General features: G+C 41.1%; 1 protein-coding gene across 2 annotated transcripts in view; it reads right to left on the bottom strand.

Annotated features, from left to right (window-relative positions):
- trap1 (TNF receptor-associated protein 1) overlaps positions 1–16,044 on the bottom strand; it is a 68,014-nt gene that overhangs the window by 37,963 nt on the left and 14,007 nt on the right. For both annotated transcript variants that reach the window (XR_005008353.1, XM_036590336.1), the window contains exons 2-3: positions 4,878–5,033; positions 4,394–4,476 (exon numbers count right to left, since the gene is read on the bottom strand). Coding sequence is in view for 1 of the 2 variants with exons in the window: in XM_036590336.1 (XP_036446229.1) it covers positions 4,394–4,476; positions 4,878–5,033 (239 nt within the window). In the remaining variant the exon portion in view is untranslated. The remainder of the gene's footprint in view (positions 1–4,393; positions 4,477–4,877; positions 5,034–16,044) is intronic.

Consider the following 16,044-nt stretch of genomic DNA (forward strand, 5'->3'; position numbering starts at 1 on the left):
AGAGTGCATGCTTATGGATTCTAACGTGTGTTGGTTTCATGTAACATGGGCTCAAACTGTCTGTTACAAAACAAACAAATGTTTTGTTTGATCCTTTGTTTTACAAGTTTCGAGGAAATGATTCAAATTGTTATAGCATGTGAAACACTGAATTTATTTAGTCATGATGAATTGGATCATTGGGCCAAAACAAAGAAAGAGGTAACTCCTGTGGTGTAGGCATTTATAGATTGTGTACCACCAATTCATAGACTGTGTACCACCAAACCTCCATAAGAGTTGGAGACAGGGAATAGTGAATCATCCTTATATGAGAAGGACCTATCAGTGCTCTGGCTCTACCCCAAGAGGGGATAGCCTACGGCCAGAACAAAACCCAAGCACACCACATTATTAGGTCGGAGGAAGCAGAAGAAGAAGAGTTACGAGAGTTGGGAAAGAGAGAACAGAGAGAACAAGTATAATAATTAATTTATAGCATCACGCAGCCTCAAAATCTGAGCATATCCAGAACCCTCATCCTGCTGAGTCTGAGAAGTCCAGCCAGTCCCAAGCACTTAGGAATTGCATCAGGACTTGCCACCATACCTACGTACACACCAGTTGTCGTGGGCAGACCAAACACTGAGAAGACAGGGAAGCTGTCCTCCAGGTGTTGCTGTGAGGTACAAGCCACCCAGTCACTGACTGAGGCTGCTTCGAACAACTGCCTGCCCCACTTCTTCGGTAAAGCTGCTTCGAATGACATGAACCAGATCCACGCCGCTTGAGCGTCTCCAGATCTGCCCCAGGTTTCAGTTAGACACCATCTGAAAAGGTTCCATCTCACTTCGACTCAAAAGTAAGGCAGTGTTCCCCCTTTTATACTCTCAGGTTTTAATGCCTGTTGGATTCAATAGGTTTTGGAGATATACATAAATCCGTACATACATTAACTCACTTTAGGCTTCCCTTACCTTCGTGGTCAAAGTTTTTAACCCGCCCCTCTCTCTTAAGGAGTGCCTTAAGCCCCAGTGGTGAATACCTTTCCAGCAGTTGATTACACTGAGATTGCATGTTTCTGAGAGTCTAACCCAAATTCACCATATCATTGTTAGTGATTTGAATCTTGTGTGATATTCATCCCAATAAATTGCCTTTTGATTGAAGCATCCTTAGTGTGAACATGTTTCTTCTCTTCCCATAGCTGCCCTGGTATTGATTAATTTGGGTTAGACTCTCATTTGGTCAAAATAATAGTTAAATAATTAAACTGCTTGTTTCCTCTACAGCGTCAATAACGTATTTCTTTTTCCTTATAGAAAACTTTAATGCCAACCTCACGGGCTGCACTGATCATGGAGACGTGGACATGGAGCCACAGATTGGGAGAGGTGCACAATCAAGGCTAGAGATGGACTTTGAAGAACTGTTGGGACGTCAAGCAAAAAAAAGAGTGAGCACCAGCACTTATGGCACTGAGGTTCAGGAGTGCTTCCATACACCACACACTCTCACAATGGAAAATCCTTTGCAGTAGTGGGCACTAGGGGTGGGGAAAAATCGATTCTTAGATGCATCGCCATGCGGACGTGGACGATTCTGAATCGATTCACAAATGTCAAAAATCGATTTTCTAAATGTTAATTGATAACGTAACGTTGACGGGACGCAAAAGGTGGAACTTTGCTGGAGAACGAGAAACTGACTTTAGTTTCATGTGTTTTTTTTTAGTGTTTGACAGTTTCTCGTTGCAGATTAAATGTCAGGAAACCAGCTGCAAATAAGTCTATTCATCTCCAAATAATGGATGTTCATTTTAAATCTTTCTTTTTGCCTTTTTGCTAGCTACTAGCTAGGTGAACTAGCAGTTATAAGCTACATTAATTCCAGCATTTAAGATCATTTATTGTTGAAACTGTGTTTGAACGATCAGCATACCTTTATTTTACTGCAAATGAGGATTATGTTATTTTTACCTAGAAATCTAACTCTGATGCAGAGCCACACCGGGCCAGTAAAAGAGCCGCAGGTTGCCGACCCCTGCGCTAGCGTATGGAAGCACTTTGGCTTCTGTGGAGCATATTACATTTCCGCCCATTTTCCGCCTGGTTGTAGTTGCTGCCAACCAGAGAACCATTGCTCAAGCAATGTCAAAGCTTTCACCCAAATCGGAAAGGACGAAGCGAACTACAAACTCTATCGCAACTTTTATTGCCAAGGATTTGCATCCGTTCTCAGTCATTGAGAACCAGGGCTTTTGCGCTACCTGGCACGCTTCGGAGCCGAGATACAGCGTCCTGTCTTGAAGATATTTTACTGACACAGGGACCCCCCCCACCTCCCACTTTCTACAACGAGACCAAAACCTAAGTTATGAAATCACTGAAGAAAACGGGTAGAATAGCTGTCTAGTCTGCTGCGTGGACACCCACTGCCACAGGATCTTATTTCAGCGTAACTGCGCATTTTATCGCAGATGAGTGGCCGCCAGCGTCTCATGTGCTCCAAACAAGAGCAGTGAATGAGAGTCTTCTGGTTGACTTATTAATAAAAGATATTGGAAGTAAATTCATTATGGATCATTACAGATACTTTGCTTTAAAAGTACCAAGTCCTCACACAGTGAGAAAACAGAAATCCTGTACAGAAAAAAAAGATGCATCGAGATGCATCGATAATCGTTTTATAATCACATCGCAGCCCTAAGAATCATAATCAAATCGAATCATGAGGTGCCTAGAGATTCCCACACATAGTACAGTGGGCACACATCAAGGATAGATTTCCTCATCTTGCCAAGCTTTCCAAAGTGTATCTGGCCATTCCAGCCACCAGTACCCAGAGTTTCCTTAGACTGGAACACTGTAACCAGACAGCGATCAACCCTACATCCTTCTCATTTTTTTTTTTTATTTGTTACAAAAACCAAGAACGCAAGGTGAACATTTTATGTGAGGACACTGAAAGTGAGTGGAATGTATTTCTGTTGACTGCACAAGGACTTGTTTTGTTTTAACAGAGCATTATGACGTTCATATCAATTTTGTTCCGTGTTTAAATATCCACTGTGGGAAGTGTGGAGTGGTCCTGTGCAGATGTATTATTTTGCATGTTCAGTTATTTTCATCTTTAAAAGTGTAATCTAAGAAAGCTGAAGCTAGAAGTTTCATTTAGAGCCCATGTTATTTGAAATATTATTTGATACTTTCTTTGCTATTGTCAATCAGCATTTAACTGCACTAATAAAAAACCTAAAAATAGCCACCTCCCGAGGTTTTTTGCTCTAGGTACAGAAATTACGACTAGCTGACTAGTTTTTTGAAAAACTAGTTGACTAGTAAAAATGACTAGTCGTGCAACCCTTAGCACTAACCCAGACAAACTCCTTGCCAGCTGTTAAAAACTTGTGGAGCGAGCCAGACTGAGTAAGGTGGGGGAACGAGAGGGATAAAAACCATTTTGTGTTGCTGTTCATTTGCACTCACTTGAAATGACCGACATTATGCATTTGTCATCTCCAGTGAACGAATGCAGCGCTATGATTGGTCAAACTCTTCTTCTTCTTTTGTTTTTTTGGAAGGCTAGATGCTGCTGTCTCTTGCTGTTAGATTTGAGTACTGCACATGCACAAGAGATCTCACAGGCATCACCAGCTTTTGCGTAGTCTGGAGTGACAAATCGTATCATAATTTATTTTGTCAAAATGCGCAAAGGCTGGCAGGTCTATATGTCTCATGAAAACAATGTCCTAATAAATCAGAAATAACAGTGCGAGTATTTGATCTTGTGCTGTGTCTGACTTCAGTTATAATTTCCCCCCCATCTTCCTGTAAAAGCCACCTCATTTAAATATTTAATTGTTCCAATTAAGAGTCACCAAGCACTAGTACATGACCATGCATTGCACCAGAATGTCAACCAGAATACTACTTTGGTGCATCGATTGCTACTTTTAGCATTATCACTTGCCAAGTTAACGTTCGTTAACGTTACATTTCCAGCCAGTACATAAAAGTTTTCCTATTTTAGACGGTACTGTAGGCACCTATCAGACAAAAGCCACAAAGCCGATAGCAGTTTAATTGGTTAATTGTGCTTTAGAGCTGGTGTCTTTTTTTTACAGGCTTTTAAATGGCCGTTTATTAAACACATAGTAAGAAGAGCTTCTCTATTGCATAAGTATATTGCCCGCTGAGCTGAAACAGGTTATTGGATGACATTGCTGCAAACTGACTGAGTGGCTGCTCAGTCTTTATATTAGAGTAAGGAGCAGCCTCTCAGTCAATATACAGCACCTTTCTGCTATATGTAATACAAATGTGTGGGTAACGTACAAATAAATAAAGAAATAAAATTTACTCATAAATATACATATTGATGTTTTACAGCATGGCCGTAGTTTTTGTCTTACCTCTTTCTCCGAGTACAAAGATCTGGCCACAATGTCCAACAGCTTTTTTGTCTCTGCCTGGAACTCATGCTTGGAAAAGGACCCTTATAATAGAAAAACAAGGGTCAAGTTTTAAAAAAAAAAAAAAAAGTTTTTTTTTCTGGAATACCACAACAGAATTGAAATGTCAAATGAGTCACATTAGAGCTCCTTTTTACAAGGCGTCCTGCTAGAAAATGCTGAAAAGCAGCAAAAGTTGCCATTAGCCAAAGAAACTCTCAGTATAAACATTCCAACAAGAAAAACTATTATCAAACAAAAGTCTTCATTTCAGTGTCACTTTACTTTTCACAGAGGTAAGCACACCAAAGATAATTATATAAACCTGGCCCTGCTGTAAAACAAAACAAAGGCTAACTAAATTTGCTGTGTGCAGCTGTGCAGAACATGGTTTCAAATAAAAGACAAAGTAACAAATATATAAAATTGTGGAACTGATCCATACCTTGAACATTCTCAGTGTCACTGATGATATTGTGGAGGGGTTCCTCAGCTGTTTCTGCATGGGTACTGTAGAAATGGCAAGTTAGACTTGCACCATGACTGCTGAGGCTCAAGAGTCTAGTACTACTCCAATACTTCTGCTGCCTTGTATTACTGACTGTAAAGGAAACAAGAGGTCAGTATGTTGCATCACACTACAAGGAGCATGTCATCAGACTGCAAGGTGAATCTCATAACTTTAACTGACACCTCCTTGATTTCTCATTCTTACATCCTTGTGTCTGTGCCCTGGAAAATCAATGGAACTGATATGGGTGGCCTATATCCTGTTTTGTTGCCATTTTGGAGATGCCCAACTCCAGCAGCACTGCTGTGTCTGATCTGCTCAAACCAGCACAACACACACTAACACACCACCACCACATCCCTGTAACTGCAGTGGTGAGAATGATCCACTCAAATAGAACCTGCTCTGTGAGGGTCCATGGGGGTCCTGACCACTGAAGAACAGGGTAAAAGGGGGCTAACAAAGTATGCAGAGAAACAGATGGACTACAGTCTGTAATTGTAGAATTACAAAGTGCACCAATATATTGAGAGTAGTGCTGATAAAACGGACAATGAGCGTAGAAACAAGGAGATGTGTGTGTGTGTGTGTGTGTCTCTGTGTGTGTATATATATATATAAATACACACACACACACACACACACACACACACACACACATATACACACACATATAGATATATACACACACATACATCATCCATCCATCATCTAAACCGCTTATCCTTCTGGGTCGCGGTGGGGTGCTGGAGCCTATCCCAGCTGTCATTGGGCGGAAGGCAGGATACACCCTGGACAGGTCACCAGTCCATCGCAGGGCAGACAGACAGACATACACATTCACACCTAGGGGCAATTTAGTGTGTCCAATCAGCCTGACTGCATGTTTTTGGACTGTGGGAGGAAACCGGAGTACCCGGAGGAAACCCACGCAGACACGGGGAGAACATGCAAACTCCACACAGAAATGACCCTGGTCACCCGGCCGGGAATTAAACCCAGGCCCTTCTTGCTGTGAGGCGACAGCGCTACCCACTGCGCCACCGTGCCGCCATCAGTTCGGGGTCTGCTTTGTCATAATTTTCACTTCATAATGCACCGAATGTTTTCAACGGGGTCTGGACTGCAGGCAGGTCAGTTTAGCACCCAGACTATTTTACTATTGTAGCGAACACTGGCTGAAACTCTACCTCCGGCAGAGTGTTTACCCAAAAGTTAAGGGCCTTTTGGCTCCATCAAGTCTGGGATTGTGGCATAAAGCTGTTGGCTTAATACCCCAACCCCAGACTCAGTCAGATTTACGGCTGAATCAAGAGGCTGCACCCCTCTCCTTTGACCTGGAGAAAAACAGGACCCTTCACTGGAATGCAGCTGCATGGCTCTACAAAATCCTGTGGACAACTTTTTATCTTAAGTAACAGAAAGTACATTTCTAAGGTGTTTGTCCCCTCCAAACTACAACCATTCGTTAGAACTCTTTTTAACTAAACTAGACATACCAAAACGGAATTTGTACGACTTTGGACGGCAAAATTCCAACTTTCTAAATTCCCTAGGGATCTCAATCATGGACCCACAGCACCCCCAAGGGGTGAAACCGCAAATTACCACATCACCACCATAAGGACTTGTGTTTATAAAAAAAACAAGAAAACTTTGTGCTTTGTCTGCTTGATTCTGCTTGATGATTTGTGCTTTGTTTACTTGATTATCGACGTTTCTATGATCTGTAAGTAATACTACTTGTGGTATTAATCTTGTTGTTGGGTAGTACCTAAATATTACCTGTATCTTTTTCTATCGTTAAGTGCTAGAAATACGTAGAGTATAACTTTGATAACAGTCAGACCCAACCATTTAATTGCTATGAGTTTAGACCATTGACCAAGATGTATCCGGAATGTGGTTTTCTTTTCTTCCTTTGTTCCTTTCCTTTTTGTTGATTTTATTTTTTTCATGCATTGGGTCATGTTCAGAGTTGATAGGCATGTAGTACCTGTGTTCTTTGACATGTATTGTGTATCAGGTAACAAGGGTTAAACTCTCTCTTAGAAACACGCCTGAATATCTAAATTGTTCATTCCTTGATTTTGAAAGTTAAACCAATTGGATGATATAGAAATGTTCTTTTTCTTTGTTTAAACTAGCTGAAACAAAGAAGGCGGTGATTTTGGGGAAGGTATTCCTCAAATTATGCACAACCAATCAGAGTGGGAAACAAACTAGTCAACCTATCAGCACTCTGGCACCACCTCCAAAGGGTAGGGCCTCCAGCCGAGCAAAACCAGAGTGCACCGCAAAATTTGGGGAGTTCCTGCGTTCGCAACAAGTTTCTAAGTTTGTGCCGGCCTAGGTCAGAAAGACAGGTCAGAAGTATTAGGACGCTAAATTATCAGATCTGAAACCTTTGTTTTGTAACTTGCCTGTTCACCTACACACCTTAAGTTTGAACCACCCTCCAAAGAAGGAAGGTGGATATTTCTTGTCGGGCCAGGGAGAATATATCCATAACTTTCGATTCTGCTAAAGAGAGGTAGTTAGTTAAATTAGTATCACCAGCCTCAGAACCCTGATTGCAACCTGAACCTCGCCAGCGGAGTGGGAGCGGTTCTGACACCACGGAGACCCAGCATCGCACCCAGAGCCACGCACTGATCTGTGAACAGATCGACCATCGAAAGGCTGCCCAAGCTCCACCGTCAGACGGCCACGAGACGCCTCCGCCCAATCACTGACGGGAAGGCGCATGCCCGCACGGAGATGCAGCATCCACGGCCAGCGAGGAGAGGAACCACAGCGTGAGCTCCAGCCTTCGATCGAGTCTGTCCTGAGACGACCCCGCCTGAAGTCAGCCCCCGACTCCCACGTAAGCTGGAACCATCAATTTGCAGTCAGGGCCCTGACCCCAATTTATTTAATAAGAGAACTTATATAGGTACATCCAGCCATATAGTTCTTCCCGTCCAGGCTTAGGTTAATTCTCTAGAGGCTCTCCCAAGCGACTCCCCAAACCACACTGCCTCATACCATTTAGCCGTGAATCACTCTTAGCTTACTCGAGCTATTTTGTCTTTCATTACTATCAATTTGTTTTGTTTTGTTTTGTTTTCTGGTTTTATTTTCTATTGTTTATTATTGAATGTAGTCCAAAAGTAGTTTGATATTTAGCCAATAAATTCCCTTTTCTGAAGCATCCTTGGTGCGAGCGTTTCTCTCTCTTGCCCTGGTCTGTAGACTTCAAATAAATCCGGGTTACCTCACACCCTCACATAAGGTTCTAGCAATAATAATATTAAAAATTGCAAAACCCATTACACTATGGAGCCATGCTGTTGTAATACGTGCAGAATGTAGTTTGACATTGTCTTGCTGAAATAAGCAAGGCCTTCCCTGAAAAAGACGTTATCTGTATGGCAGTACATGTTGCTCCAAATTCTGTATATATCGTTCAGCATTAATGGTGCCTTCATGGATGTGCAAGTGATCCATGCCATATGCACTAATGTCCCTCCATACCATCATGGACGCTTTTGAACCGTGGCTGATAACAAGCCAGAGGGTTCCTCTCCTCTTTAGCCCAGAGGATGCACTGTCCTTGATTTCCAAAAAGAATTTAAAGTTTTGATTCATCAGACCACAGCACACTTTTCCACTTTACCTCAGTCCATCTTAAATGAGTCTTTTGTGGCCCTGTCACAGCTTTTCCCATACATAGTCATTTATCTCATTTTTATTTTGCTTGTTCATCCAGTGATGGCAATAGCCTATTTCACTAGCCTACTTTTTTAAGGGTTTTCAGGCTTTCAACAGTGCACAAAATGTAAACATTGCATTTATGGTATGTATATAGCAAACAATTTTATCCAAAGTGATTTAAGGCGTTCAAATGGCCACTAGAAGGAAAAGATTACATAACAAACAGGTATATACACATATTTATTTCCCGTAGATTAATGGTTCCCAAACTGCGGTAAGTGTACCCCAGGGGTATGCACATTGATGTTAAACGTATGTCAAAATTAAATTATGTACAAGTTTTGAATTAAGTTTATTTGGGCTGATTAACACAGATTTAAGAAGCCAAAATAGGATTAAGAAGGCCCTGGTCTGGAGGGCAAGGAGGAGGATATCGCTTAATTAGAAATCACCCTAATCACCCTAGTTTCTTTAAACTAGAAAAGAGACTAGAAAGGTTTTCATCTAGAAAGGCAACTGCAAAATTCCACAGAACTTGGGATCTCATGATTGCATATTGTAGAAAGCTGAAATGTATATATAATACATATTTATGTATTTTTGTGTAATACTGTTTTTTGTTCAGCAAAATTCCATGCATTTACACAGATACTTCGAGCCCTTCGAGCTTCAAGTACAGCTCGGCTTGACCCGCCATCCTTCAACATGCGTGGAAGACAAGCATCAAGACTTTTCTCTGTCCTGGCACCGAGGTGGTGAAACGAACTTTCACTGGTTGTCTGAACAGCAGACTCTCTTGCGGTCTTCAAACGCAGACTGAAGACACATCTCATTTTACAGCACTTAAGTGAGCACACAGTTAAGTATATGGGCTCTTATTTCTAGCAATATCTGAGCTCAGGACTAGCTTTCTCTCTAACCTATTTGTGACTAGCAAAGGTACTTTCTCTAGGTAGACAACAAAGCACTTTTTGCAAGTCACTCTGGATAAAAGCGTCTGCTAAATGCTGTAAATGTAAATGTTCTACGCAAAAATGGCACCAAGTTCTCTGGGCCCTAGCTAATCTCAGATGCTCCAAAAGACAGTGGAAATACACTATACTGCCAAAAGTATTTGCTCGTCTGCCTTCACACGCATATGAACTTGAGTGACATCCCATTCTTAATCCATAGGGTTTAATATGATGTCGGCCCACCCTTTGCAGCCGTAACAGCTTCAACTCTTCTGGGAAGACTTTCCACAAGGTTTAGGTGTGTGTTTATGGGTATTTTTGACCATTTTTCCAGAAGCGCATTTGTGAGGTCAGACACTGACGTTGGACGAGAAGGCCTGGCTCGCAGTCTCCGCTCTAATTCATCCCAAATCTGTTTTATCAGGTTGAGGTCAGGACTCTGTGCAGGCGAGTCAAGTTCTTCCACACCAAACTCGCTCATCCATGTCTTTATGGACCCTCCTTGTGCACTGGTGCACAGTCATGCTGGAACAGGAAGGGGCCGTCCCCAAACTGTTCACACAAAGTTGAGAGCATGAAATTGTCCAAAATCTCTTGGTATGCTAAAGCATTAAAAGTTCTTTTCACTGGAACTAAGAGGGCAAGCCCAACTCCTGAAAAACAACCCTACACCATAATCCCCCTCCACCAAACTTTACACTTGGCACAGTGCAGACAAGTACCGTTCACCTGGCAACTGCCAAACCCAGACTCGTCCATCGGATTGCCAGACGGAGAAGCGTGATTAGTCACTGCAGAGAACACGTGTCCACTGCTTTAGAGTCCAGTGGCGGCGCTTTACACCACAGCATTCAATGCTTTGCATTGCGCTTGGTGAAGCAAAGCTTGGATGCAGCTGCTTGGCCATGGAAACCCATTCCATGAAGCTCTCTACGCACTGTTCTTGAGCTAATCTGAAGGCCACATGTAGTTTTGAGGTCTGTAGCGATTGACTCTGCAGAAAGTTGGCAACCTCTGCGCACTATGCGCCTCAGCATCCCCTGACCCCACTCTGTCATTTTACGTGGCCTACCACTTTGTGGCTGAGTTGCTGTCGTTCCCAATCGCTTCCACTTTGTTATAATACCACTGACAGTTGACTGTGGAATATTTAGTAGCGAGGAAATTTCACAACTGGACTTGTTGCACAGGTGGCGTCCTATCACGGTACCACGCTGGAATTCACTGAGCTCCTGAGAGCAAACCATTCTTCCACAAATGTTTGTAGAAGCAGTCTGCATGCCTAGGTGCTTGGTTTTATACACCTGTGGCCATGGAAGTAATTGGATGGATGAGTGAACACTTTTGGCAATATAGTGTATGTGCTGTAGTCTGAATAGCCCATTTTTCAGCTTGTTTTCAGAAAAAAATGGATGTCTAGTTTTCTGTGCCAAACATAAAAGGGACCATCCAGACTTTTATCAGCAAAAGGTGCAAACGCCAACATCTGTCACAGTATGGGGGTGCATCAGTGCCCACAGCATGGGTGACTTGCATATGTGTGAAGGTACAATTGACGTGGGGGCACATACTGGGATTTTAGACAGATATCTGCTTCCATCAAGACAACACCTTTTGTGTTGTCGGCAGGCCTCATTCCACATGTGCTACAACAGCGTGGCTTTGTAGACACAGAGTGTGTGTGCTCGACTGGCCTGCCCACAGTCCAAGTCTGTTCCCTTGGTGGCGCAGTTTTCTTTTTCAGAGATGAGGAAGCTTAACAGTGTCTACGTTAAAAGTTGGCTACTCATGCTGCTGCAACAGTTCTGGATAGACGAACAGAACAGATTTAAAGAAGGTAAAATTATGTCTGCAACTTTAGCTAAAAATTACATCTATACATATTTATAAATAAAATAAAACTGCTGGTTTTACTTTAGTTATTCAACATTAGGAAACTTGGATGATTCAGTTAACTGTGTGGTTTGACTGCTGGGTTCTATGCAGCAGCTGTGTTTATCAGTATGTTTTCACGCTATTCCACAGTAACATTAAAAATGTTAGAGTTAGTACAAGGTTAGAGTTGGCTTTCTATTCACAAGATTCTTTTTTAAATTCTCCATCCCACTTTAAACAGTGTAGTAGTTAGATTCCTGTGCTAACAAATTTTCTGTTCCACCTTAAATTGTATAGCAGTTCAACTCTGGTGCCTAAATGTGACAGAATGCAACTATTCTACATGTTTATCTTACGTTTATCGTGTGTATTCTATGTTCAGTCAATCACTAGATGAGCATAAACATGTGTCACACTGAAAAAAACAAATAAGATCGTGCAACAACTAGAAATTGGAGAAACATGCAATGTTTTACAGCAACCTTCACTATGAGCAGAGCTTTTAGAGAAGCCCTCGCATTGCAGTCTCACATGATTAGCTCACCAGGGTGAGAAGGCACAGGAGACAATGTGAACAGAAGCACAAATGTGGTAGACACGATGGAGTCCGAGCTATGTTAAAAACAAACCCCTCCAGACTGGCAGTATCCTCGATATTTTTAGCCAACATCTACCCGCATGCCAATAACTTGCTCAGGCTCAGAATTACTGCACAATGTGAGATAAGGGAAAGCCATAGTCTGGGAAAGCCAGAGGAGGCATACTGTGCATCTTTGTGCACAAAAACTAGTGTACAAATACTTCTGTCATTTGTAACTACTGTTCTGCACCAATGGAATACATAAAAATAAAGTGCCATCCCCATTATCCAGCGCCATCGCTAACAACACGTTAGGGAAGCTCTCTGACACAAATCAGCTCATTCAACTACAAACATCCTAAGAGTTTCATTATTGTTGTGGGTGACTTCAACCACATAAATTTGAGGAACATTCTTCCAATCTTCTATTATGTTTCCATCCCAACAAGGGGAGAGAACACACTGGACCATGTTTGCACCACCACAAGGGGAGCACGTAAAGCCGTCCCCCTCCCCCACCCCCACCTAAGACTCTCAAATCACACCTGTGTGATATTGATACCGACATATTAACCACTGCAGAAAAGAGAAGCCCATCACAAAAACAATCATCAAAGTATGGCCAGAAGGAGCAGTGCCTGAACTATAGGACGGTTTCAGTTGCACTGACTGGGCCATGTGTTGGCTGTAGTATCACCAGTGATCGAACTCACGATCCTGATGATAGGGCCATGACTTAGACAGTTGTGCCACTCAGGTGCCTGGACGGGAGTATGTTTAAGGATGCTGTCACACATGGAGCTCACACAGACTTGGATGATTATGCATCGTCTGTCACTGGCTATATAACCAACTGTGTGGATGATGTAATAATCACTAGAAAGGTCACCACATAACTCAATCAGAAGTCCTGGATGAACTCTGAGGTTTGTTCCCTGCTCAGGCCCAGGATGCTGCATTCAGATCGGATGACAGAGCGGCACTCGGAGCAGCTAGAAACAGGTTCACTGTTGGCCTCAAGAGAGCAAAGATTGTAGAAGTGAAATCAGAAAGCAGGTTACAAATTCTCTTCTTTTGAATTTTTTTCTTAACATTAGTGATCAAGCTACAAATATTCATTTTTTACAAATTACAATCTACAGGCCCCATTTTGAGTTCTTACAGGAATTTGATGACTTTATCAAGTTTAATAATGTTCTTGAATAAAGTAACAGCTATCAGTGATTTTAATATTCACCTTGACAAACCACAGTGTCCACTAAGTAAAGAATTTGTCTATCTTAGACTCTGTTGGTTTCAACCAAAATATAATGGGGCTTACTCATTATTGCAACCACACTGCACTAAATTTTGACCTTCAGTGTAAACATAGAACATTTAGCCACCACTGTTTTACCATCAACGTTGATGATGGTAAAACAGTGGTAAATCTGAAAATTCTTTGGGGACTATTTTGCCTTAGAATACCCATCATGTATCTCTCCACCATAAATGGATTAAAATTAATTGGTTTAAATACATTTAAACCAAAACTTTACCACAAAGTTACTGTAAAACAATATCTCAGACATGAGGCAGTGTATTCATAACCATTGCACATAATACCTTTCTGGTAGAAAGCTTTTAGAAACATTTAACTCCTCACATGTCTGATTCCTATCATCATCATTGTGAACAATCTGGACTCTATAAGTCTCTCTAGAACAAAGTGTTTCATACCAAACCACTCTGAATGAATTTGTTGACATGTTAACCGTTTACCCAGATAGCGAGCATATATCGGTCCACTGGCTTGGTAAGGTCAGCACCCCACTGATTGTTTGCCACTGCTGGTCCACCCTCGGACCCTCGGACCACCCAAATTACTGTCCTGCATTCAAGGAGTAACTAGTTTTTAATCTCCCCAGACAGATTTTAAATGCATACAGACTGTTATTTTGGAAAATAAACCTAGGCAAATATTACAAACAACTGAGAGAAATAAAATAATGACTAGGCCTAACAAAAAAAATTAATAATAATAGAAAATGTTGTTGCTGACACTGTGCTAGATTAAAATTATTTACTAAACTAATTTACAAAGTATAACTAAAGAAAGAAGGGAATGAAAAATCAGTAAATTGGACTGTGAGTGGAAAACGAGTGGTAAGTGGAATTTTGTCTAGAACTCTGCTTAACCACCGGTGGACCACCCAGAAAACGCTGAGCAAAACACCAGTGGACCACCAGCTCTGCCATCAGCAGGCCGACAGTGGCCCACTATCCTCTTGCTATCAGGGTAATTATTCAGAAAAATCGGTGGAGTTCCCCTTTAAATCACTGAGCTGACCTGAGGAAAAGCTTTATTTTTCTGCATATTATTATATGGCACTTAAAAAAAGGTATTGGCGCTTGATTTTTTTTCTTTTAGGAGCCAGTGGCGCCTCAAGCTATTTTTTGTCTGGAGCTCTGTATGGCCAAAAATGTTATCAAATCATTATTTCTTACAAGTTTGAAAGCTGCATTTTAGTGTTGTAGTCAAGACTGCTGGATTCAAGTCAAAGTCAAGAGCGAGACCAGGACACATCGAGTCAGAGTCAAGACCAAGACCAAATATACGTATACACACATACAAAAGTACACACACACACACACACACACACACAATATAACACTAAACAATATATAGCCTGAAATGTTATTATTATGATATTATAATCTTAGTCAAACTTGCATTGTAACTGGAAGCAATGGAGATTTTATTCTCTGTTGCCTTCTTCTCTAAAACTTATTCAGAATCACCTCCAGTCCAGTTCTACTCTGATTGTGACCAAATTGATTTGTATATTGACAATAATCAGCTAAGGAAATGTATCACATTTGGCTTGAATCGGCTTAAGTTGGCGTTTACAATGCTCAATGTACTCCCAAAAATCTAATGTAATTATTCCTGTGTAAGACTATAATAGAGACATGACAGTTGTTTCAAATTATACATCTTAATGAGCCTTAACAACCTGCAAATATATGTGTTGCTTAACCTTACAACACACCCTGTAAGTTGAACACATTTTCATTACTGAATCAGTTGTTATGTTTTTTCCAGCCACTAGAGGGACCCATATCAGTAACTGCAACTGATTTTTTTTTTCCAAATCAAAGTAAATCTTGAATTTTACAGTCAGGTAGTAACTTTACTATATTTATCTTTTGGAAAAGAGCATTTGTGAAAGTTATGCTTTCTCCCAGGCATGACAATTTCACAAATCCAAGTCTTTTTAAAAAAGGTACAGTTGTTCAGCAATTGTTAAAAGTTTTAAAGGTGATGGCTTCTTACTACTCCTTGACTTTTTTTTCAGTCACCTCAAAATCGGTCTTAGAACAATCTGTGGACTCTGAAGAAACATAATTATTCAAAACATCATAACTTTTAAGCAAAGTGTGGCAGCAACATTTTTTTCAAATCAATGTGACCTGGCTTATTCTCACTTAAAGCACTACAAATACATAAACAACTGTCTGATTATAATTAAATTTGAAACATTTGTGCAGAATAACAAAGAGGATGAATTGTGAATTAATTTTCTATTATATTACACAACATTCGCAATAACTGAAAGGTGGGAACTAATTCCTAAAATGGTGCTTGGTTCCTCATTGTTGTCAATCAATAAATTGTCTCAAAAAATGCCGGGTCCTCATGGGCTGCTAGTGGCTCAACATGAAAACATCTCCCTTCCCATCAGAAGGTGCTCTGTTCAAATCCCAGCTGAGCTGTCCTTGCTGAAGCAAAGGACAGGTTGCAGCAATGTGAAGTTTGTATCTAGAGAGTCTTGTGAGACACTGTTTATTATTAATTCAAACACTTACGATGTTAATGGAGACTAATAGTGCTTGGACCCATATGATCATCGCTCATGGCTATATTTCTCATTGTTACCATAATAGGGCAGTAATAGTGGTCATTAGTTATAATTGCTTCATCTAAACATTTCTGTCCAACTTGAGGCTGGTTTCT

This window comes from Colossoma macropomum, unplaced genomic scaffold, assembly GCF_904425465.1.
Source record: "Colossoma macropomum unplaced genomic scaffold, Colossoma_macropomum, whole genome shotgun sequence".
Classification (NCBI taxonomy): Eukaryota; Metazoa; Chordata; class Actinopteri; order Characiformes; family Serrasalmidae; genus Colossoma; species Colossoma macropomum.